Raw genomic sequence first — 20,425 nt, 5'->3', positions numbered from 1 at the left:
CATGTCTCTGGGCGTCTCCTCGCTTTCCGCGACCCTCGACGTCGATCCCTCCCATTTGGCTGTCTTTGCTGCTATACGCATCTAGGATAGCAGAGGGCGCGTGATGCATATGCATTGACAGGGCCCATTATGCATCCAAGTACTTCGAGAGACCCCAGGGTCCTAGTGCAGCCCGCCGTCCAAGCCAACAAGGAGCACCAGTACGCGCTCAAAGTCTATACCGAACGTTTGGAGGCGGAGCTAGAACATCTGGACAAGCTTCTCGTGAGTAGTCCTGACTGCACATTGCGAGACACTTCACTAGAATGCTTTCCAGGCTGCTACAGAAATTTCGGATGATGAGGACGAAGGATTTTTGACGGTGAACTCAGGAGGGGACGTCTACATTCCCGGTGCGGTCAGGCCCAGAGGGTTAATTCCATCAAGTCTTCTGACGGACGAGGTAAGCTCTATTTAGGGTGCGCGAAGCCTGTATATATAACTTGGACAGGACTCCCCATTCTATGACGTAGCTGCGAGGCGACAGCGTTACGAGAACTTCACGGTTTCCCATCCAAGTGTGTCTAGTCCGTGACGGTCTCAATTTGGTGCTGATAATATATCGCTGCAGTGAATGCTCGAGAACTCGATGCCCTCGCTGAAGCTGTGCGCTCCGAAAACTATCGTTTGCATGCATTGGAGGCGCAAGCACGGTAGGGTCGCTTTGGCTCGCATCCCAGTCCATGAGACCAGCTAACCTGCAACGCAGGGGTCTGTCCTCCTTTCTGGCCGCGAGCGAGCCGCCTCCGGACTTCAGCATGAACAAGCAAGGAATCGACTGGGAGCGCGTCGCACAAAAGGTATGGATCATAAACAGGCGATCTTCTTACTTCAGCTCACGACGGCTCGGCAGGTGTCTTTTGCGAGCACAACGGTGCAACGGACAGCTAGAGAATGTGAGATTCGCTGGTTAGGCGAGCGCCACCCGCAGTTCAATAACGCTCAGTGGCCGCAGTCAGAGATCACGAAGGTCAGAGAGCTTGTCGGCGACGCGCGCCAAGGCGAGATCGACTGGGTCAAGATCGCTGAAAAGCTCGGAGTATGTTCTCAAACTCGTGAGTACGACTGTCATGGGCTCGCTGACACGTTGTGACCAGACCGGTCGCACCCCTGTGGATTGCATGCGGCACGCCATCCCTCGAAGGACCCATACATGGACTCCCGATGCGGATCAACGCCTGTTGGAGGCCGTCGATGCATATGGGACCGATAGTTGGGCCCTCGGTATGTCTGCTTTTTCCCTCTTTTCGCATCCAAGCATGCTAACTAACGTTGCGCCACAGTGGCGCGGGCGGTCTCGGAGGACGCCACGGCGGCTCAATGCCAAGGCCGCTACCTGAGGACTCTCGACCCTACTCTCAGACGAGGACCGTGGGCCCCTGACGAAGACGAGCAGCTGCGCCGTGCGGTGGCTGCCTTTGGACATGCTTGGATCGACGTCGCGGCGTTCGTAGAGGGCCGCAATAACGAGCAATGTCGTGAGAGGTACCAAGAGTACCTGAACCCCACCGTGACGAAGGGCAAGTGGACGGAGGACCAGGACTCCGCTCTCCTGAAGGTCGTCGAGCAAGTCGGCGAGGGCAAGTGGAAGGAGGTCAGCCGCGTGTTGAACATTGGCCGCACTGACAACATGGTACGAGTGTTCCAGAAGTGCACACAGCCTGTAACTTCTGATACTGATGGTTATGGCAGTGTCGGATGCGTTACACGTTGCTCGTGAAGCGGAAGAAGGCCGGTACGGCGTCCCCAGGCCCTTCAGGTGCGGCGAGCGCCGCCCCGTCTCGTCGTTCGACCCCCGCAGACAAAGGGACCCCTGAGATCCTCATCCTGCATCCTGATACGTATCACTCTCAGTCCTCGGCTGCGACACCTGCCCCCGCACCCGCTTCGGCCTCAGTCCCAGCCCCTGCTCCCAAGGCGAAGCCTAAACCGAAACCTAGAGCACGCCGTAAGCAACCGACTGCCCTCGCAGAGGATATCGGGGAACGCGCAAGCGAGTCAAGCGCCGCAAACGTACCAGCCGCAGGTCAGCCAGAGCGGCAGGCTACGGAGGTGCCCCAGCAGCAGGCACAGCCTGAGCTATCTGTGGAAGGAGAGGATGCGCAGCCGAGCAAACGACGACGAACGGTGCCCCCCTCGCCTCCCCCGGCTGTGCAATGGACCGCCGCGTCGACAGAGCAGGAAGGAGCCCAAAAGGACGCCACCTTGGAAGACACTTCGGGCAGCACACAAGATGCTCAGCCAAATGAGATCGCGGAGTCTGAGACAGAGAGTACTCCAACGACCCCAGGACGTGGACGAGGGAGGGGAGAGGGGAGAGGCAGAGGACGCGGACGGGGGAGGGGACGTGGTAAGTCGCCTCGGCGGAGTAGAGTGAAAGACAACATCGCCACACCGCCAAGCTCATCAGGCCATGGAACCTCAACGATCGCACCTTCCGAGGAGAGATCGTCTGTGTCTACGCCCACAAGGCGGCAACCGCCAAGGGCTGTTAATAAAGCATCCCGCCGAGACTCACAACTGGAGGAGGCGGATACTTGAATAATAGCTCGTCTTGGATTCCGATAGTTCGACAACAGGACAGCATTGGCACAACATGGTATCTTACAGTATAGGGCATTATAGAAGGGGATAATGTGATATGAAGCCTCATGACAACTTCCAACGCTTGCGAGGATGCGTGGTGGCCTCCCAGTTCACAGTCGCTCCCAGCAGCTCGGCGTCCTCGGTTGTGTTGTCTTCCGTAGCAAGCAAGAGGTTCTTGAGGGATTCTTGTACGAGGGCTGCGTTTTTGAGTTTCTTCTCCAGAGACGGTAATGCGGCTTTCTTCGGGGGAGATATCTGGAATGCATGTCGACTTGATCAGCAAAATCTAGCAATACATACCGAAAGTTGAAACTCACCGGCGTCCTGAGAAATGTATGCTTTGGGGGCAATGGAGGTACATAATGGGGAAGCGGTCGTAGCGTCACAGGGATTGTGGGTGGTAAACTCTCGTCATCAGAGCTGAGTAAGTCGGGCGACGGAGTACGCGATGGCGGCGGTAATAAGGTGATCGGTCCTTCACCGGCTTGAACATAGTTCAGACTGGATGGAGAAGCTGAACATTCGATGAAGAGACGTACCTCGCTTCCTCTTACGAGACTTCCTGGTCAGACGACGTATTTCGCTCAGCTCCAGATTGTAATCCTCCGAAGCGGACATGACATCGGTGATAACAGGCTTAGCGCGGTTAGCGAGGTTGGCATACTCATGCGCGCGCTCGTAGAGTTGCTCGATGACTATGTTGCCATTTAGCGATCAACCATATTCACGGGTCAACGGGAACTCACATGAGGCCACCTCCAGCTCCAGCCTTCTCATTGCCCCGCCCTCTGCGGATTCAAAACCAGCATCGCGCATCTCCAAGGATATCAGACGTTGTAGAGCTTGGGAAGCGAGCTGAGCGGAGACTCCAGGTATCTCCGGCGCAGTCGCTGGTCCTCCATGCGCGTAAGCCGACGCGCCTGCGGCTCCAGGATCGAATGCGTAGCCATTTGCTCCAGGGCGTTGCGAGTAGCCTGGGTAGTAGCCAGCGGTGTAGCCATATGATGATGTAGAGGCAGCAGGAGGATATGGCTGATAGCCCGGTGCCGTTTGAGCGTGCGGAGGATAGTGGTGAGCCATGGTGGCGGAAGCAAAGTCGCGCGTTCGGGTCTATGTAAGCGCCGACGGGGTAGATGTCTGGATCGTTCCGGTAATCTCGGCACCGTCTTGCGCGCAGCTGAGGCAGCTGCACTAGTACTCACGCGCCCGAGCTTGGCCACAGTCATCTTTCTGTCCTTATTTATAAGTCTCCCGATATCCCGCGCACACCGTATCTTTACCGCTTTTACTCTTCTCGTCGTCTCTCTATCACTCCCCAACTAATAACCGTTGTACAAACGATGGGCTTCGAAGAGAGACCAGCCGTACTCAATGGCACCGAGGCTTATCGTGCAACTCGCCCGGATATAGTGGGCCCAGATGTGCCGCAGAAGCCCTTCCCGATCCTCATGTCAGGCGCGGTGCAGCGAGGCTTCGGGAGGGGTGGGAAGGACCTGGGCTGCCCGACTGGTAAGCCGGTTCATCTACTGATCAGCGCGGAATGCCCTAGACCCACTGTTGTCCATGCAGCGAACTTGCCCGATGAGAGCATCGTTCCTATGAGTTCTGTCACAGAGACTGGTGTATACTATGGCTATGCTCAGGTCTCAAGAGAGAAAGATGGGAAGGCTGTCCTTGCTGAAGAGGACGGGAGGGTACTCCCGATGGTAATGAGCCTTGGGTGGAATCCGTTCTATAAGAACGAGAAGATGTCGGCAGTAAGTACTATAGCCTAGAAATCACGGGCCTTCGCTGACCGGCTGCTCAATTCAGGAGATCCATATCATGCATGATTTTCGCGGTGACTTCTACGGGCATGACTTGAAGGTCATGGTCCTAGGCTATATTCGACCAGAGCTTGACTACGTTTCGCGAGGTGGGCCTTCGAGCAGTGGAGCATTCCAATCCCTCTTAACTCATTGCATCCGCAGAGGCTCTGATCGAAGACATCGAGACTGACAAGCGTGTCGCTATCAAGTCATTAGCCCGCCCAAGCTACCAGCGTTATCAATCGGACCCTTTCTTTACGGACGCGAGGCAACATAACTTATAATACTTGGAAATGTGTCAATTAGAGCATCTCTGTGTAGAAGGATACGTTATGACCCCAGGATCTGTATTTCCTAGATATACAGCGGCGTTGTATGACCCATGCAGCCAAACTCCGAATGTAGATCCGAAAAGATGATATAGAAGACGCAGTGACTGAAGACATTTTTGTCGAGCGTTTCCGAAGCAATGGACGCCTTGCAAGACATGTTCTGAAGGGTAGCAAACTCAGCTCGTAGGTTGCTTGAATTGTCGAACGTGACATTTCGATGCACTTCGTCAGGAGACACGGGATAGAATATGTGGGCAGGCCCAACTGTGAGTGGCTCTTCGGCTACGGCCTGAAAGCCCTCTTAAGCGACGAAAACAATCACCGGCCACCTCTTTCCCTGTAACTTCTGCTTCAGGTTTGTAGAGAGCGGTCATCTACGACGGGAGCGGCAGAATGCTCTCCTTGAGGCACTAGAGCTAGGTGTGGGTTAGAGACACGAGTGCCGCCACATATGCCCACTGTGATTGCCCGACCATCGCAAGCGTAGGGGGCCTGGGAGAGGAAAGCTATAAATGAGGATGTGAACCAGAACACAATGTATCGAGCTTACAATGTCGACCTTGACCGCCCACGTCTGGGTGGGATCAGTCTGTGAGAGGGTGCGTAGTATAAACCCTAGAACATCCACAATCGGGTTCTCCTGCGGTATAGTGATGGTGTTGTTTTTTGCGAAAAACGGTTCAGCATGTGTAGAAATGACGACGTGCTCATCCGCATCCTGGTGGCAAAGTGTCGAGACACATATCAACGGTTTGTTCACTGCATAGCTCGACCGCAATATACCTTCAGAATCACCATCTTCAAGGCTGCGGAACTACGAAAGTATAGGATGTCGGCGGACACTGGATGGCCCGAGATGGCTTTGGAGATTCCCGCCCTTGACCTCTGGATGGAGCTGATCTCAAAGGGTATCTCGATGCCCAGATGGCTCTTGACGATGAAGCTGCCGATGGAATAATCCTGCTTGACGTTGTACGTGCACAAACATGAATGAACGCATGAGCGATACGAACAAGGGCTAACCATCTCACCACAGGGTTTTCCGCCAGCAGGCGTCGCGGAGTACGCATCGATGTAATACCGTGATCATCGGAAAAGACCTCGTATACTTCCCTGGTATACACAGCTATCTCACCCTTGTACTGGAAGGTGAGGTGGGGCGCGTCGGGCCCTTCGGGCGGGTCTGCTTCTTCGCGAGATACAATACGATCGAGAACGGAGGCAACTACGGGGGGCTCGGTAGAAACCTGGTATCTTTGATACCAGTGCTCGAGCTCGACTTGAAGGGCAACGGTACGGTGGTGAGGGGCGGCGGGCTTTATGAAGGGAGGCTGGCCACATGCTTTGCGTTCGCGCAAAATCCTCTCATTAATTACGTGGATGATAGACCGGTACCTGATGCTTGCCTCAGAGGAAGCCGAGTCCATAGTCGCTGCTCTGACGAGTCGGGATCGTACTCTCAAGGGTGCTCGATTCTCGCTGGCGCTTGTGTCAGGCGGCTTCTGCCTGCATATTCTCACGCGTCCCTAAAGCGCTTACAAGCACTCGACACTGGACAATCAACTTCTTCCAAACACTCGAGGTCGTCAGTCATGTACAACGGAATAGGCCTCACAACTCCCCGCGGAAGGTAAGTCAGGCTGCATGATCAGCACTGTGTCAACGCTGACCTCTTCCTTCAGTGGCACCAATGGATACGTGGTACGGAACTTGTCCACATTGCGTAGCTACCAGGGTCCACAAGACCGCGCCGGTGCATGGGACGTAGCTCCACCTAAACACAGAGAGCCCGATGCAGAGATTCTGGAACATGAGAGGAAACGGAAGGTGGAGGTGAAGTGTCTAGAGCTGCAGCTTCAACTGGAGGAGGACGGGTATGTCCACATTTCACAGTGCGTTGTGTAGCGCGATTATAACCGTGCCTTCCTGTAGCCTCGATGAAGCAAAGATCGAAGAGCAAGTCAATGAGTTGCGGACGAAGCTGCTTGCGGAAGCTTCCGCCCTCGTCCAAAATGCTAAGGCCCTCAAGCCCTCTGACACGCACGGCATTGCGGCTGCGAAGAAGGACGAGTTGAACAAAATGGCTCGCGCGTTGGGCACACGCAGCGACTATCACGAGGGAGACGCCTTTGACCGGGAGAAACAAGAGGAGCAGAGACTTCGCAGGATGGCAGAGAGGGAGGAAAGGGAGAAGCAAAGAGAGGAGGAGCGAGCGAAGATGCGGGCGCAGAAGGAGAAGTGGGAGGCCGAACGCAAGGAGAGGGACCGCTTGAGGCGGCGGGAAGAGGATAGGAGGAGAAAGGAAAGAGATGAAGGCTACTCCCGGAGGGACAGGGATACGATGCCACCGCCGCCCCTTCCACCTTCGCGCGATCGCGGTGGTAGGGACTACCGTGACCGTCGCAGCAGGAGCAGAAGCCCCCGTCGTGGACCGTCTCCGGATGACGACCGCGATTACCGACGCAGGCGTTCCCCTTCTCCACCTCGCCGCCGTGGCGCCTCGCGCTCGCCACCCTCGCCCCCTCCTCGCACTAGGCGTAGGTTTGAGTCACGCTCGCCCTCCCCGCCTCCGCGCGCGAAACGCTCCGGCTCTGTCGAGCCACCGTCCCGTGGTGAACGTGGCTTATCGCAGTCGCCTCCACCCTACCCGCCTCGTTCGCCTCCTCGGTATGGCCGGGACTCCCGCCGCAGATCGCCCTCACGCTCGCCTTCCCGCTCGAGGTCGCCTGTGCGGCGTGATCGTTCTCCGCCGCCCCGCTCGAGGGGCATGCCTGCAACGCGTTCACCTTCGCCACCTCCGGCTGGAGACCGTGGACCACGTCGTCGCGGGCGGTCATCTTCGAGCGACTCTTCTATGTCTGTCAGTTCCGCTTCGAGTCGGAGCAGGGATTGAATATCGAGCGTCAAGCGGCTCATCGTGACAAGGCATTCGGGTGAAATTCGACTCTTCTCAGTTCATTTTACGTCCTAGTTGTACGATAGTGCCCTCACGCTTTTTCAGGAATGTATGCGATCCATGCTTCTATGCAGTGAGAGTGCGCAGCAGCACTGGCGGGATTTACGCGCTTTGGTCGTGGACCGCGTTGTTAGATTTCGAGATTTTATCAGATAAGATTCTGTCTATCGACCGGCGCGACTACCTGAGCGCCGGCACATTTATGCCTCCACCCATGACTCGCCAGCTTCAGTCAAGACGATCGCCGCGGTCTTTTTACCGTCTTCAAATCTCCGCTAGACGAGCCGCCTACGGGTTCCTCCCCAACGCCAGCAAAGCAGCTACTTGAGGATGCGTGCCATCACTCGTCAAGCCCCGCGGACGTTGGCCCGTAGTGCAAAACGCGCTCTGGGAGCGCGATGCATGGCCACGCAGGTACGGTGTGAATGTCCTTATACCACGTCCAAGCACTCACGGTCAGTTTTTCCGCATCGACGTAGGTTATGGGCGATGTTCCCTTACCCGACAAGCCGTCGACTAGATACACTGCGGTCACCCACCCTGAGGACCCCGCGTCCATCACGCCCAAGGTCAAGGAGATCATCGACCGCTCGAACGCGTACATCCTCCCCGTGTACGCTCGCCCGCCCGTTGTCCTGGCTAAGGGGAAGGGGGCATACGTGTGGGATGTGAATGGACGCGAGTATCTGGATTTCAGTGCCGGGATTGCGGTGAATGCACTGGGACACGGGGACGAGGGTCTTGTAGAGGTGAGCTGCTTTTGCCTTTCTCCGGCCCGAGAGGATTGTGGCAACTGGGCCAGCCTTGTTCCTCTTGGGAACGTTACTTGGGTCGTGGGTCGTGTGCGCGTATTGCTGCTCGGCGTACAGGATTATAACGGCTCCGTGGTCATGGTGCAGGAAAGGGCATTTCTGGAACAGTCACCCATTCGAGCGAGCTCTCGAAATCACGCTCGGTAGCTTTGTGCAATAGGCCGATCACTATTGGTGCTTAACGTGTGTTGGATGCTGACCATCTTGCACGTATAGGTTCTAAAGACGCACGCAGGAACATTGCTTCATACGAGCAACGTTTACCACCACGAGCAAGCCGGGAAGCTCGCAGAGCTCCTCATCACGCTTACCCAAAAAGAAGGCGGATTGGGCTTCGCGCCAGGCAGCTCGCATGCGCTCACTGACGGCACGAGCGGCGCCAAAGTCTTCTTCTCGAACTCGGGCACGGAGGCGAACGAGGGTGCGCTGAAGGTGGCTCGCAAAGTCGGGAAAGCGCGCTGGGCGGCTGCGACAGGAAAGCCGGAGGACGACCCGTCCTGCGACAAGATCGAGATCGTGTGCTTCGCGAACGCGTTCCATGGGCGAACCATGGGAGCGTTGAGCGTGACGTCGAATCCAAAATACCAGAAGCCGTTCACGCCCCTCATACCGGGTGTGAGGGTCGGTCATCTGAACGACGCCGTGGGCTTGGAGAGCCTGGTGGGAGAGAAGACGTGCGCAGTCATCGTCGAGCCGATCCAGGGAGAAGGCGGCATCCACGCGGCGGACGTGAATTGGCTTCGGGCTCTCAGGAAGCGGTGCGACGAGGTCGGCGCGGTGCTGATCTATGATGAGATTCAGGTGAGTCAACGTTCCCGGTCATTGAATTCTCTGCGGAGTGCGGCGTCGTTTGTGCGAAAGTTAGATCGACAGTTGCATTACACGTATGCATATGAGTGCCTCGGTTGACTGAAACGTGTTGTGTTCAGTGCGGGCTGTATCGGACTGGTAGCCTCTGGGCCCATTCCGGCGTCCCAATCGACGGCCATCCTGACATCGTGACCACTGCGAAGCCGCTCGCGAACGGGTATCCGATTGGTGCAGTGCTCATGCGGGATGAGATCGCAAAGGTGATGACGGCCGGTGAGTAAATTCTCAGAGAATACATAGCTTTACGGAGGCTCATACACGGTGGTGGGACCGACAGGCACACACGGCACTACGTTTGGCGGTTCTCCCCTTGCCTGCGCGCTGGGCTACCATGTCCTGTCCCGGCTGTCGGACGAGGTATTCACTGCCAACGTCAAGGAGACTGGCGCGTACCTGCGCGCGCGGTTGGAGTTTTTGGCGCAGTGGTTCCCCGACATCCTGGAGGAGCAAGTGCGCGGGCGTGGGTTGATCCTGGGCCTCGGCTTCAAGGACAAAAGTCACCCTGCTCGGGTCGTAGAACTGGCGCGGGAGCGCGGGGTGCTTTTGTTGACGGCTGGGTCGGATGCTGTGAGAATAGTACCGAGCTTGAACATCGGTGCGGGAGAAGTTGGACATGCTATGGATGTGCTTGCGAGCTGCCTGGAGGTACTAAGTACGCATTAGAGGTCTTGTATAGGCGTCCGGGAATACGATTGGTTCGTTATAGTTACGGACCATCACCGGGAGGCTGCTGAAGCCGAGCGCCCCCGGGCATGGAGGGCGATCCCGTGAGAGGGGCTGCGTGGGCCAATCATGCGCTGGCAATTTCGGGGTCGGGCGATGCCCATAAGAGGCAGGGGTCTCCATGTAACTTCTGACTTCACCTCTTCTCCCCTCCTCCCTATACCGTCCCGTCCGTTGTCTGCATCAACAAGCAGTCATGGACAAGCTCTCCAACATCACAAAGTTCAAGGCCGCGTGCCCTTACCTCGGCCGCACCAAGAGCTCGACCATCCGCACTATGTACACCGCTGCGAGCCCTCGCTACCCGTCGCTCTCCAAGCTCACCGAGAAGGCAACGCAATGCCCCGTCATGGGCCCTGCCCTCACCATACGCTCGACCCAGGTGGTCGCCGGGTACGCTTCCCTCGCGGGCTCTGCCGACTTCGAGAAGATCCCCGGGCACCAGGGCATCAAGCCCACCGCTGCCGACGCTTCCAAGTGCCCGCATGCGTCCAAGGCCCTCGCGGCCGCTCGCATGGCCGAGGAGCTCGCGAGCGCAAAGAAGGGTAAGGCTCCCAAGGTCCCTGCTACCGCGGCCGCTCTCAAGGCTGCCGCTGCGCCTGCCGGGTGTCCCTTCCACGCCGCGGCCGCCCCTGGCGTACCGTCGACCTCCGAGGCCAAGCCCGCTGCTGCCACTGGCGGCTTCAATTACGAGAAGTTCTACGCCGAGGAGCTCGAGAAAAAGCACCAGGATGCGTCGTACCGCTACTTCAACAACATCAACCGCAAGGCGAACAAGTTCCCTATCGCCCACACCGGAGACCCGAAGGATGAGGTTGAGGTCTGGTGCGCGAACGACTACCTCGGGATGGGTAACAACCCCGTCGTTCTTGAGACTATGCAGTATGTGTTCCTGCCTTCGGCTTCTCGCGAGTTTAACCTTACCGACTCAATGAACTTCTTTGCGATCGGCAGTCGCACCCTGAACACTTATGGCCACGGTGCTGGTGGTACCCGGAACATCGCCGGAAATACCGGCATGCATCTGGCCCTCGAGGCTGAGATCGCTTCTCTACACCGCAAGCCTGCGGCGCTTGTCTTTTCGTCCTGCTACGTTGCCAACGACGCGACGCTCACGACGCTGGGCCAAAAGCTCCCTGGATGCATATATTTCTCTGACAACATGAATCATGCGTCCATGATTCAGGGCATGCGTCACTCCGGTGCCAAGCGCGTCATCTTCAAGCATAACGACTTGCAGGACTTGGAGATGAAGCTGGCGCAGTACCCCAAGGAGACTCCCAAGATCATCGCCTTCGAGAGCGTCTACTCGATGTGTGGTAGCGTTGGTCCCATTCCGGAGATCTGCGACCTGGCGAAGAAGTATGGTGCCCTCACCTTCTTGGACGAGGTGCACGCCGTCGGGCTTTACGGCCCTCGCGGCGCTGGTGTCGCTGAGCACCTCGACTACGAGGCGCACAAGCGTGCTGGTCAGAGCCCCGACCCCATCCCCGGCACGGTCATGGATCGTATTGACATCATTACTGGTGAGTTATGTTTCCTTCACTTTGGACGTATCATTGTGCTCACATCCTGTCAGGTACTCTTGGCAAGGCTTACGGCGCCGTTGGCGGTTACATTGCGGGCTCCGCGGACTTCGTCGATATGATCAGGTCTTACGCCTCCGGCTTTATCTTCACGACGTCGCTCCCTCCCGCAAATATGGCAGGTGCCCGCGCGAGTATCGCGTACCAGAAGGAGTACAACGGCGACAGGCAGCTTAAGCAGCTGAACGTCCGTGACGTCAAGTCCCGCTTCGAGGCTCTCGACATCCCCGTCGTCCCCGGCCCCTCGCACATCGTCCCTGTTCTTATCGGCGACGCCGCCATGGCGAGGCTCGCGTCGGACACCCTGCTCGAGAAGTACAACATCTACGTGCAAGCCATCAACTACCCGACCGTCGCGCGCGGTGAGGAGCGCCTCCGGTTCACTGTCACCCCAGGCCACAACAAGGATCAGATTGCACGTCTTGCGCATGCCGTCGACAAAGTCTTCACCGAACTCGGCTGCAAGCGTACTTCGGACTGGCGCAAGGAGGGTGGCCGCGCTGGTGTTGGTCTCGCCGACCCCAAGCCCATTGAGCCGATCTGGTCGGATGAGCAGCTCGGGCTGCTCGATGGTACCGCTCCGAGGGTCCTCCGTGAGGGAGAGAAGGGCGTCATCGATCCGCGTGCGGTCCGCGTGACGCGCGAGAAGTTCAACGACCTGCTTGGCCCGTACGTTCCGTCGCCCATCGATGCGCTTACCAGCCCGGTGTCGGTTCCGCCGTTGGCCACGTCGATCTCGAAGTCTGCGTCAGTCACGGCTTCTACGGCGGCCTGAGCGGTGGTGGTTATCTCGTTTAGTGCACATCTGTACTCGCTCTACTATAGTTCGTTGTCGTTCCTTCGCTGTTCACGAACGTGTGTAGTTGTGTAGTGTTCGTCGTTGTCGAGATGTCTCGTCTGGCTGTGTAGCGCGAAACAGGAGAATGAAGATGTGTGGTGAAGATGTGGTATACATTTGTGGTGTGATGTGTGCTGCGTGCTGTCGTATAGTGATTGAACGCAGGTTACAGTAAAATACGCGAAGATTTGACAGAGCGTAGCTGATTACTATCGAGTACTTGTATCGCTGCTAAGATGTCACGTGAGAGCTGCGAGCAATGTTGCTGCTCGTTGTCGTTTCGTGTCGTTGATCGAGTCAGCAGGTGCATTGTCGCCCTCGACCGTGAACTTTACAGTCCGCTTCGTCTTCAACGGCGCGTCCGTCGGTTCTTTGGTTTGCACAGGTTTGCTCGACGACGCTTCGTCCCTCGCGAGTGTATTTTCGTCAATTGTGGAAAGTTGAGGAGGCTGCAGCGCTTCTTGACACGTCTTGACGAGGGTCTGTGGTTGCCTTCCGTCAAGGAAAACCACGGACGATAGTCCGATTGTGAGAACATAGCGTACCTCCCGAGCGCCCCCTTGTACGCCTTGCAAGTAGCGCGTAGCCAGTGGTATGTATGTGTCAGGTATCTGGAGACGAGTCCCGTTATTCACACATTGAACATACTCAGTCGAGTGCGCATATCACGACTTACGGCTTCCTCGGACCAGATGTTGCGGATAAGCCAGTTTTGCCTGGCCTTGTGGAATTTCCAGCTGCCTGGGTCTTCGAACTGCGTGAAGGCATACTCCAGAGCTAGGCAAACGCATCAGGCTAGTACCCATATGAATTCACAGACAGACATACCTTTACGGGCCTGCTCGCTCAACGACTCATCCTCGGTAGGGTCAGGGAACCCAGACGCAGAGCTGCGCTTCCGCTTCTTCTTGCTCTTCTTTTTGGGAGCTCCCTCCCCTTCCTCCTCCTCCTCACCGTCGTCCGCGTCTATACGCTTCTTCTTATCTTTCTTCTTCCTATCTCTCTTAAGCGTAGTGGCAGGTCGCTCCTCTGCATCGACGTCACCATCCGCTTTGCTCTCGCCCTTTGCATCCTTCTGGTGAGTATGCGCCCCGTCTGGGTGTTCGGCGTGCTTCTTTCTCTTCTTTCTCCTCCTTTCACCGTCTTCCCCCTCGTCCTCAACGCCAGTCGCACTTTTCTCAGCCGCTGCCTCTCCGTGTTTGCGTTTCTTCTTTTTCTCCTTGGCTTCCTCCGTCAAGACCGTGCTCTTCGAAAAATCTACAGCGCCCTCCTCCTCTGCGTGCTTGCGCTTCTTTTTCTTCTCCGTCTTTTCAGGTTCCACAAGAGGGTGCGACGCGTCCGTGTCGACGGAGGAGGTTGCGGCAGGTTTGTCTGCCTTCACTTTCTTGGATTTCCTGGGCTTCTCGCTCTCGGATGGATCAGCTTCTGACAGTGGCTCTCTGTTCTTCTTGTTTTTCCTGGGCGGCTTGTCTGGTGAAGCAGTGGACATGGTGGGGGGGGAGGACAATTGGCAGGGCAAGGAAAGCTGCAGGAGACTCAGCCACCGACGCGGCTCCGAGCTCCCTCGCGCCTCGGAAGAGAAATCGCCACGTGCGCGGGGCAGGAACGGCGTGATGGCTACGCGGCACAAGTGCGAGCGCCCTACGGTGCTCCCGTCAGCCAGGGAAACGAGTCGCTTCCTCCTGTTCCTTTCTCTCGGTCGCTCCTGCCCTGTCTCTAGGTCGGCATTTGCATCATGGGTCTTTCGTTCTCATCACTTTTTACGTCTCTCTCGTCGCTGGTGCGCTGGAGCAAAGACCAGGATGTCCGGATATTGATGCTTGGTTTGGACGCCGCGGGGAAGGTGCGTTGCTTACTCCTTGCTCGGAGCTTCGCTGCTGGTCTGACCATCCGCTGCGCGCGTATCAGACGACGATTCTCTACCGTCTACAGGTGAGGGACATTCTCTCAAGCTCGTCTGCAATGAGCTAAGCATTCTGTGCACCATGAGATTGGTGAAGTCGTACCAACAATCCCGAGTGAGTCTGTCTTCCTTGTAGTACCTTAGCGATGCTCACGCGTTCTTCCTCAGCCATCGGCTTCAATGTAGAGACTGTGCAGGTAGCCTCATACTGTTCAGTTTGGCCAAGCCGTGAGCTGACGTTTACTCTACAGTATAAGAACATCAAGTTCCAAGTGTGGGATCTCGGCGGCCAGTCCAGCATCCGGTGTGTAAGCCCCACGACTCGTTCGTAAGCCGGTCTGACGATACGCCGCTCCCAGACCATACTGGCGTTGCTACTTCCCTAACACCTCTGCGATAATCTACGTCATTGACGCATCCGACGTCGACCGGCTAGATACGTCTCGGTCAGAATTGCTCACCATGCTTTCCGAGGAAGAGCTTGCTGGCGTCCCGCTGCTCGTCTTCTGCAACAAGCAAGATGTTGCAGGAGCTCTACCTCCAGAGACCATCAGCGAAAAGCTCGGGCTCGCCGGTGGTGAGAAGGAGAGGCAATGGAGTGTACGGGGAAGTTGCGCGACCAAGGGCGAAGGTCTTGAGGAGGGGCTAGACTGGTTCGTCTCATCTTTGTCTCGCGGCTCTCTCCGCGAGAGTTGGAGAGATTTTATGGCTAACCTTAAAATCGTAGGCTTGTGAACGCAATACAGAAGAAATAGACGTCATCTGTCTCCGGGACTTATTTATTCTCTGTGTTTGTCATATTGGCTTTACTGGGTAGCCTGACAGTGCTTGGACACGATTTACCGTACTTACTATACCCGTTGTACAACATAAACATTGCCACGTCTTCGACATCTTTTCATAGATTCAGGGAACCGTGTGCGCAGTCCCATTCTTCATGCTAGTGCGACAGGCCTTTCCGGGAGTAACGTGGACAAAATCGGACCAAACACCCCAGGCAGTCTTACCACACGGATATTGCTTACTTGTTGACTATGATACAGAATGCTTGGTATATACAGATTCCAAACCGTCCCAAGTTTACTTCAAGCGTCCGCAGCCCAAGACCACTCCCACTTCATCTCCTCAGGAGCCTCAGCGCATCGCCGCGACACCTCAGCATCCGGCCTCCACACTCTCACCGTCCCGTCGTCCCCGCACATCGCCAGCATGCCCTCCGCCCAGTCCATCGCCCCGACCTCGCCGATCGTCTGACCTCTCAGCTCGACGGCCCCGTCCCACTCGTCCCAGCCGGCGCCGACTCCCCGCGCCCTTGCTGCCGACGACCTGCTCGCGACGTCGAACAGGTATGCACGCCCGTCCGCCGCGTTCCCGCTCGCGAGCCACCGCCCGCACGGGGACGCGGCGAGCTTAACGTAGAACGAGTTCGTCTGCATACCCGCGTGCGTGTGCGCGTACGGGTCGTGCTGGTGTCCGTGCGCGTCCAGCCCCAGGGCGCGCTCCGGCTCACTTGAGCTGGAGGTGTGGCCGGAGAGCGGCTCGAGGTCGACGGCGGAGTAGGTGTGGATGCGCGAGTCGATACTGAGCGCGTAGAGGTAGGGGGCGGTGGGCCCGGCTCCGGAGGCGAGGGTGGTAATGCCGCGGGCGCGGCGCGCCCCGCCGTACGTCGTCGGGTCGCAGGAGGACGTGTAGAGGGGCGTGGGGCGGGCTTTGGTCTTGGTCGAACGGGACTTTCTGGTCTTGGTGGGTTGGCGTCCGTCCCAGAGGTGCAGAATGCTGTGAGGTTTGGAATCAGTTCTGGGAAAGGGGACATCGAACATAGAGGACGCACCCGTCAAAAGCGCTACTGCTGACAATCCCGTATGGATGAGCGTCGCTGAAGACGAGAGACGTGATGCCCTTGTGCGGCACGGCCGCCGTGATCTTCCTACTTCTCCCCTTCGGCTTTGGATTGCTTGTGTCCTCGTGCGCTCTTGGGATGGTCAAGACTGGGGCGCGCTCGCTGGCTGTCCAGACTTCGTCGAGATCTTCCCTGCTACCCTCTCCAACCCGGAGATCCCACAAGCAAATGCTGCCATCTCGACCCCCAGCACATAAAATATTGCCATCCGACGTGGGGTCCCATGCAAGGCATTTGACGGTGCTCTCGTGGCCGCGGAGGATGTGCAACGTCCGGTCGTCACTGCGGCCTGAAGACGAGAGGGAACTGACGCGGACGCTCTTGTCTCCGGACGCAGTGGCAAGGAGGTTATCAGATGGTGACCACTTTACATCGAAGATGCCGTTGGCGTGGGGTTGGAATGTCACTCGTGGTGGTTCTGACGCAAGGAGGGCGTCGTGAGGGCGCTGTCCACCGCGCGGAGATGCGACGACGTACCAGGATCCCAGTCTCGCCGCTTGGACGTGTCCATGACGTGCACTGTGCCTTGCTCCGTCGCCACTGCGAGATGGGGAGTACCACCGCGCTTGGCAGCTGACGGGAGGTTGAGCTGCTCGGTGTAGGATAAAGATGGTGGAAAGACAGCTTACAGTGCGAGTAGGCACATGCGTACGGAATGGTAACGAACGTCGACTCGTCGATAGAATGGCATTTGAAGAAATCCGCCTTGTGAGAGGAGACGAAGGACCGTAGGATGGACGTAGTGGACACTACACTTTTCATGTCACATATAGTTGATAGAAGCAGGAATTTTCAAGACTCACTTGGGTATGGGCGTGGCGTCCTTGAAGGGCCCGCCCACCTCATCTGGTTCTGCAGGCCATATACCGAATACCGCGACGTCCGTCTCCTCCGCGTCTCCGCGCCCTCATCCTCGCTATCGCTACTGCTATCCAAGTCGACGTCTGCGTCACGGTCCTCTTTCGCGGGTACGTTGAATTTGAGGCGTTTCTTCTCGCGGACGTCGAACTCGAGTTGGCGGACGCGTTTGCGCTCGGAAGGAGGTGTAGGCAGGCCCGTCGGAGCCTGCTCCCTGCGGTATACATTGGTGAGGTCATAAAAGTTGGACTCTACTCCAGACCCCGTCATGGCCAAAACTGAGGGAGTATGTCAGAGTCGAGCAGAGGGGAACAGCAGACAACGTGTGAGCTCAAGCAGAGACGCGCCAATCAACTAGACGCGCTATCAACAAAAATGAAACGCGTCGATGCACGTGATCGTTCTCCGCTCGCTTGTGCATCAGCCGTGTGACTACTGCGCGCGGGACGACGCTCGGCTGGACAACGCTTGTCCTGAGTCCACCTAGGTGTACTTCGTCTGTCTCCGCATTACTAGTCCCTAGGCCGAGTGACCTTGTCGAAAGTCATGCCTCGCAGAGTAAACCCTCGAGACCTAGCCAGAATGCATGAAGAACGCACGGCACGATGGAAGAACCTCGTCACCTCCGATCCTCGTCGCGCTGTCCGCGCTCTCGCAGTCATTGGGCTGAATAGTGAGAGCATCGATGGGGACACATTGTGGGACACGCAGTATGTTTTGCAGCAGCTTTCGCCCCTTGCCGCGGATCCCAAGAGCGAGGTGTGGAAACGGCTGGTGAATGCGGGGTTGTTCGACGCGCTGTGAGTATGTGTCTTGCCCTCTTCTGTTCTTTCGCACGCAGCAAATTCACGTTGGTATCTCTCCGCTCGCATCTTTGTTGCGCGTCGTTCTATCTCAGGTGCTTTTGTGTATTGAACGCCCAGGCAGCAGCCATCGTAGAGGATGAGACGAGGGTGAACCAAGCACAGGTGGACGCCGAGGGCAAAAAGGTGCGCTCGTTAAGGCACTGAAGATTGTTGACTCGTCGCTGACGATCCCACCTCTCGTGTTTTGCCCAGCTTCCTTCTCCTTGGGCGTTGTCCCTGCAGATCATCTGCACTGCAACCGTCAGCTGTGGTAACACTGCTACGGCTACAGAGACGAAGATGATCGAGGACCTCAGGAAGAATTGGGGCCAGATGATGCAACGCGTAGGTGTTATCATTGCCTCTCGTCCAAGCCATGGCTAATTCAATTTCGCAGATATGGTCGCAACCATTCAACAGCCTTGATCCTGATGTGAAAGGTGTCGTCGAACGCATCTTGGTTGCGCAGACGGCTATGCGACTCACGGTGCTCGACCCATCGTTCCTCGGGTAGTATATCAATCATGTCCAACTCATGTAACGGTGAGGCTGACGCCTGAACGTTTAGGGAACTCTCGAAACCTTCAGACCTCACCTTCGCAGTCTGCTTCCGTAACTGGATGCACTCGATCGCCCGCGAGGATGCCCTCATCAATGCGGGCTTCCTCCTGGCCCTTCTCGACCACCGCCACATACCCCAATACTGGAAGTCATATACCGACGTGAACCCTCTCCCGCCGATGAAAGTACTCCTCCCGCGCATCCTCCTTGGGGCGAGCAAAACTCCCGGGCCGGCGCAACGGAAGCGCACTCCCCAGCAAGCAGCAGAAGCAATCGTCGCCGCGACCGTAACGCACCTGACGTATCCCAACGCGGGTTTGCAGGAGTACGAGCTGGAGCTTGCGTTTTTGCGGTCGCTTTTCGTCCACGCGACGACAGAATACCCAGCATTGCCACGCGCCATGTTCAAGTCTCCGGACCTGTGGGCGGCCACAGCGCTAGTGCTGCGTCGGGCGGCCGAAGCAGGAACACAGGACGCGGAAGGGACTTACTTGGACGCCCTGGAGACGTTCTCTCGCTGCACCTTCGCTGTGAACAAGGAGGGAAACGAGTTTGCTGACGCGATGATCGCCGGTTGGCTCGAGGGTGGCTTGTTCGAAGCTTTCGAGGACACTGTCGACTTCTTCGTGAAGATCAGGGGTGCGACAAGTAAGCTTTTCAAGCCTTGCCTCATTCTACAGCTGCGGTTGCCTGACACGATTGTGGCCATGCAGGCGTGTTCGTCGTCATCATGTCGGCCATCTTGCAATGCTCTCCCAAGCTCAGCGCGAAGACCCAAGCGCTCCTTCGCACGCACCTCCCACGGCAGAGGCTCTCTGAGCGGTTGGCGGAGGAGTTTGGGCACGATGGGAAAGACCAGACGAAGTACCAGGCAGACTATGCAGCGTTCACAGCCAGCATGCAAAGCGGGACCTTGCCCGACGTCGACAATCCTATGTGGGGGCAAGCTGCTTGGGAGACACTCGACTCAGTAACAGAGCTCTTTCAAGCTACGGAATTGTCGCCGTGCTCGCGGAGTGGGTGCGAGAAGCAAGTCGCTAGCGGGAACGAAGTGAAGTGCGTTAACTGTAACGTGCAATATTGCTCGAAACAGTGTTTCAAGCGGTGAGCGCGATATGTACTGCCTGTATTAGATGGGCGACTCAACCACTCTTCTACTATGGTTTGCAGAGATTTCCAGGAACACAAGGGTGCATGTTCCGACCCGAAGCGACGACCGCCTACCGCGCGGGAAATCCTCCTGAGGAATCACGCCGCTCGAGATGGCTACTTCAGGAGGAGGTTCATCGCCCAGAGCTTGATCTTCGTCGTCATTGCTATCGTTTTGTACTACCTGTTGCACGGTATCTATGGGCTTATGGGTTCGTCGTAAAGGTTCCCTACTTATTTAGTGAGTGGCTTCTGCATCTCTAGCATGAGTGTTCTTGCATTGACAAACACCAATCCAGAATCATGGGTCATCCACACTATCTCATTACTTGCGCTCCAGACTGCCTGTAGCGTCAGGTCAATATGCTTAGCGCCGCGTTCTGAACAGTATCCGTCATGCCGCGAAAGGCGATCTGCCACATACTGAGTAGTACTCCTCTATTTGATAGACTTCCGTGTCGCTAGTGCTTTTGTCTTGGGGCAACGATCACTTGCCTCACATTGGATCACCTGATCTGTTGAAATGAAGATGTCGGCGGAGAGAGAGACATCGCGGCAGAATCAGGTGGCAAGCCTCGTTTTCAGCCTCTCCCTAGGCATGGTCTCGAGGAGATGTGAAGCAGCTCAGACTGACTTAGTGTTCAGCATGGATAATTTCT

At 56.9% G+C, this 20,425-nt stretch overlaps 11 protein-coding genes across 11 annotated transcripts; 7 read left to right on the top strand and 4 right to left on the bottom strand.

The window, feature by feature from the left end:
- Nucleotides 1-129: 129 nt before the first annotated feature.
- On the top strand, nt 130-2,580 carry DICSQDRAFT_145903 (uncharacterized protein; the record flags this gene model as incomplete). The annotated part of the gene is made up of 9 exons (XM_007364195.1): nt 130-264; nt 317-442; nt 491-557; nt 611-692; nt 749-839; nt 893-1,078; nt 1,137-1,263; nt 1,323-1,672; nt 1,732-2,580. 9 exons carry the CDS (start codon nt 130-132, stop codon nt 2,578-2,580), a joined length of 2,013 nt encoding a protein of 670 aa, XP_007364257.1.
- A 108-nt stretch (nt 2,581-2,688) lies between these two features.
- On the bottom strand, nt 2,689-3,705 carry DICSQDRAFT_168582 (uncharacterized protein; the record flags this gene model as incomplete). The annotated part of the gene is made up of 4 exons (XM_007364194.1): nt 2,689-2,880; nt 2,943-3,109; nt 3,165-3,320; nt 3,372-3,705. The coding sequence occupies 4 exons, from the start codon at nt 3,703-3,705 to the stop codon at nt 2,689-2,691; spliced, it is 849 nt and encodes a 282-aa protein (XP_007364256.1).
- Nucleotides 3,706-3,846: 141 nt separating this feature from the next.
- Nucleotides 3,847-4,871, top strand: DICSQDRAFT_179603 (riboflavin kinase). Its single transcript, XM_007364193.1, has 4 exons — nt 3,847-4,134; nt 4,195-4,382; nt 4,438-4,540; nt 4,596-4,871. Exons 1-4 carry the CDS (start codon nt 3,966-3,968, stop codon nt 4,715-4,717), a joined length of 582 nt encoding a protein of 193 aa, XP_007364255.1. The 5' UTR covers nt 3,847-3,965; the 3' UTR covers nt 4,718-4,871.
- Nucleotides 4,872-4,980: 109 nt separating this feature from the next.
- Nucleotides 4,981-6,192, bottom strand: DICSQDRAFT_179602 (uncharacterized protein; the record flags this gene model as incomplete). Its single annotated transcript, XM_007364192.1, has 4 exons — nt 4,981-5,257; nt 5,316-5,483; nt 5,549-5,725; nt 5,797-6,192. The coding sequence occupies 4 exons, from the start codon at nt 6,190-6,192 to the stop codon at nt 5,117-5,119; spliced, it is 882 nt and encodes a 293-aa protein (XP_007364254.1). The 3' UTR covers nt 4,981-5,116.
- Nucleotides 6,193-6,355: 163 nt separating this feature from the next.
- DICSQDRAFT_135179 (cwf21-domain-containing protein) lies at nt 6,356-7,805 on the top strand (the record flags this gene model as incomplete). Its single annotated transcript, XM_007364191.1, has 3 exons — nt 6,356-6,395; nt 6,448-6,639; nt 6,698-7,805. Coding segments are annotated over 3 exons (1,193 nt in total), but the record flags the coding sequence as incomplete, so codon positions are not given.
- Nucleotides 7,806-7,966: 161 nt separating this feature from the next.
- Nucleotides 7,967-10,111, top strand: DICSQDRAFT_103260 (acetylornithine and succinylornithine aminotransferase). The gene is made up of 5 exons (XM_007364190.1): nt 7,967-8,135; nt 8,201-8,470; nt 8,750-9,334; nt 9,463-9,616; nt 9,681-10,111. Exons 1-5 carry the CDS (start codon nt 8,052-8,054, stop codon nt 10,064-10,066), a joined length of 1,479 nt encoding a protein of 492 aa, XP_007364252.1. The 5' UTR covers nt 7,967-8,051; the 3' UTR covers nt 10,067-10,111.
- A 364-nt stretch (nt 10,112-10,475) lies between these two features.
- Nucleotides 10,476-12,487, top strand: DICSQDRAFT_57308 (5-aminolevulinic acid synthase; the record flags this gene model as incomplete). The annotated part of the gene is made up of 3 exons (XM_007364189.1): nt 10,476-11,008; nt 11,081-11,652; nt 11,706-12,487. 3 exons carry the CDS (start codon nt 10,476-10,478, stop codon nt 12,485-12,487), a joined length of 1,887 nt encoding a protein of 628 aa, XP_007364251.1.
- A 302-nt stretch (nt 12,488-12,789) lies between these two features.
- DICSQDRAFT_168577 (uncharacterized protein) lies at nt 12,790-14,039 on the bottom strand (the record flags this gene model as incomplete). Its single annotated transcript, XM_007364188.1, has 4 exons — nt 12,790-13,032; nt 13,096-13,161; nt 13,227-13,327; nt 13,379-14,039. 4 exons carry the CDS (start codon nt 14,037-14,039, stop codon nt 12,790-12,792), a joined length of 1,071 nt encoding a protein of 356 aa, XP_007364250.1.
- Nucleotides 14,040-14,285: 246 nt separating this feature from the next.
- On the top strand, nt 14,286-15,208 carry DICSQDRAFT_145897 (ARF/SAR; the record flags this gene model as incomplete). The annotated part of the gene is made up of 7 exons (XM_007364187.1): nt 14,286-14,393; nt 14,459-14,482; nt 14,541-14,568; nt 14,622-14,650; nt 14,705-14,757; nt 14,813-15,106; nt 15,181-15,208. The coding sequence occupies 7 exons, from the start codon at nt 14,286-14,288 to the stop codon at nt 15,206-15,208; spliced, it is 564 nt and encodes a 187-aa protein (XP_007364249.1).
- A 330-nt stretch (nt 15,209-15,538) lies between these two features.
- Nucleotides 15,539-17,115, bottom strand: DICSQDRAFT_56384 (WD40 repeat-like protein; the record flags this gene model as incomplete). The annotated part of the gene is made up of 4 exons (XM_007364186.1): nt 15,539-16,229; nt 16,285-16,771; nt 16,831-16,926; nt 16,983-17,115. 4 exons carry the CDS (start codon nt 17,113-17,115, stop codon nt 15,539-15,541), a joined length of 1,407 nt encoding a protein of 468 aa, XP_007364248.1.
- Nucleotides 17,116-17,706: 591 nt separating this feature from the next.
- Nucleotides 17,707-20,184, top strand: DICSQDRAFT_154145 (uncharacterized protein). The gene is made up of 8 exons (XM_007364185.1): nt 17,707-18,011; nt 18,110-18,200; nt 18,270-18,401; nt 18,454-18,566; nt 18,625-19,265; nt 19,331-19,721; nt 19,788-20,007; nt 20,066-20,184. The coding sequence occupies exons 1-7, from the start codon at nt 17,758-17,760 to the stop codon at nt 19,987-19,989; spliced, it is 1,824 nt and encodes a 607-aa protein (XP_007364247.1). The 5' UTR covers nt 17,707-17,757; the 3' UTR covers nt 19,990-20,007; nt 20,066-20,184.
- Nucleotides 20,185-20,425: the final 241 nt, after the last annotated feature.

The sequence above is a fragment of the Dichomitus squalens genome, assembly GCF_000275845.1.
Source record: "Dichomitus squalens LYAD-421 SS1 unplaced genomic scaffold DICSQscaffold_8, whole genome shotgun sequence".
NCBI classification, from domain to species: Eukaryota; Fungi; Basidiomycota; class Agaricomycetes; order Polyporales; family Polyporaceae; genus Dichomitus; species Dichomitus squalens.
This window is presented reverse-complemented; position numbering and strand designations above follow the sequence as displayed.

Coding starts and splice junctions, on each gene's coding strand:
- DICSQDRAFT_179603 (XM_007364193.1), top strand. CDS start 3,966: ATGGGCTTCGAAGAGAGACCAGCCGTACTCAATGGCACCGAGGCTTAT. Junction 4,383..4,437: donor AGAACGAGAAGATGTCGGCA/GTAAGTACTATA, acceptor TGCTCAATTCAG/GAGATCCATATCATGCATGA. Junction 4,541..4,595: donor GCTTGACTACGTTTCGCGAG/GTGGGCCTTCGA, acceptor TTGCATCCGCAG/AGGCTCTGATCGAAGACATC.
- DICSQDRAFT_103260 (XM_007364190.1), top strand. CDS start 8,052: ATGCGTGCCATCACTCGTCAAGCCCCGCGGACGTTGGCCCGTAGTGCA. Junction 8,136..8,200: donor CGCGATGCATGGCCACGCAG/GTACGGTGTGAA, acceptor GCATCGACGTAG/GTTATGGGCGATGTTCCCTT. Junction 9,335..9,462: donor TGATCTATGATGAGATTCAG/GTGAGTCAACGT, acceptor TGTTGTGTTCAG/TGCGGGCTGTATCGGACTGG.
- DICSQDRAFT_154145 (XM_007364185.1), top strand. CDS start 17,758: ATGCCTCGCAGAGTAAACCCTCGAGACCTAGCCAGAATGCATGAAGAA. Junction 18,012..18,109: donor GCGGGGTTGTTCGACGCGCT/GTGAGTATGTGT, acceptor GTTCTATCTCAG/GTGCTTTTGTGTATTGAACG. Junction 19,722..19,787: donor TCGAAACAGTGTTTCAAGCG/GTGAGCGCGATA, acceptor TATGGTTTGCAG/AGATTTCCAGGAACACAAGG.